This window comes from Plasmodium relictum (genome assembly GCF_900005765.1).
Source record: "Plasmodium relictum strain SGS1 genome assembly, contig: PRELSG_99_v1_29, whole genome shotgun sequence".
NCBI lineage: Eukaryota > Apicomplexa > Aconoidasida > Haemosporida > Plasmodiidae > Plasmodium > Plasmodium relictum.
Window position 1 is genome coordinate 378 of NW_021628788.1, and position 1448 is coordinate 1825.

At 19.8% G+C, this 1448-nt stretch overlaps 1 protein-coding gene across 1 annotated transcript; it reads right to left on the minus strand.

The window, feature by feature from the left end:
* Nucleotides 1-284: 284 nt before the first annotated feature.
* Nucleotides 285-1174, minus strand: PRELSG_9902650 (fam-h protein; the record flags this gene model as incomplete). The annotated part of the gene is made up of 2 exons (XM_028677512.1): nt 285-851; nt 977-1174. The coding sequence occupies 2 exons, from the start codon at nt 1172-1174 to the stop codon at nt 285-287; spliced, it is 765 nt and encodes a 254-aa protein (XP_028531327.1).
* Nucleotides 1175-1448: the final 274 nt, after the last annotated feature.

Here is a 1448-nt window from a genome sequence, read left to right on the forward strand (position 1 = left end):
AAAGTCTATAATACAAAATTATAAAGGAGTCCTAAAATTTTCTCTTTATTAACTTGGATATCCATTACTTTCATTCGAGTCTTTGAATATTCAATTAATAAATCAATGAGCAAAAAAAAAAATTGTCATATGTAATATTTTTTATACACTAAGTATATAGATCCATATATTAGTTATAAATTAAATTAGTAGAGTTTCCTCTATATGTTCTTTATTAATATGATTGTTTAAAATGTCGCAAAAGAATCTTAATATTCAGTTAATATACCATTGTTATTCTATAATTATTTAATAACGAATTTTAATAACCACCTATAATATTTTTTTTGTTGTTCTTTTTTTTTTATCTCATAAAATAAAAGGATAGCAAGTGTTAAAGATAATATGTAAAATAACAGGATAACCCAATTATGTAAATCTAAATGTGTGGTACTTAAAGTAATTATCAATAATACCAATATACAAAATATCAGGAAAATTATAAAATATGCGGCAATTGTTTCATATTTATCTTTGAATATTAGAAAATTTTTAGGAGATATCCCTTTTTTATTTTTCTCGTTTGCTTTTATCTCTTTTCCTAGTTCCACATCTGTAATATCTATTTTATTTACTTCTTCTACTTTTGTGTGATTTTTTTTATTTTCTAGTTTTACATATGAACTGTTCTCAACCTTATTTATTTTATTATCTAATTTAAAATTTTCTCCTTTTACCATTTGTTCACAGTGTTCTAATCCTTCGTTTACTTCACTTATTGTATTATTACCTTCTATTAATGATCCTTTAGCTCCTAAACATAATATGATTTTTAAGTTATTTTTGTAATTCCCTGATCTAGAAGAATACCACTAAAATAGAGAAAAAATATTCAGTTTATAAAAAAAGGACTTTCTCATGCTAATAAAATTTTGATTTAAAAGAATAGCAATAAAAAAAAAAACATAGATAATTTTATATATTATTATTAACCTACATTATTAAAACATTGTAATATCCAAATTAAAAGGATATATATAAAGAATTTTATAAAAAAAATTAATATATATTTTTTCTGTCTTTTATCATATACTTTTAAAGTTGATATATCTGCAATAACAAAATCCTTATGTACATTAGAACAGTATCCACGATATGCATTAAAATTCAAGATAGCATTACTCTTACTGTTCATTTATTTTTTTTTAAATTAAAATAATATTTTTTTTTTTATAAATAAAAATAAATTTTTATTTAGGATTTTTTTTGCTTACTTTAGAAAAAATATCAAATGTTATTATAGAGTTTAAAAAAAAAAATTTGAAATTTGAAAAGAGACAAGGTTTTCTTTTGTTGTGAATTTTTTTTTTATATTAAAAAAAAACATAAAATATTATATATATGATTTCTCATTTATGAATTACATTAATATATCATGGAAAACAAGAATATTAATGGAATATATTTTA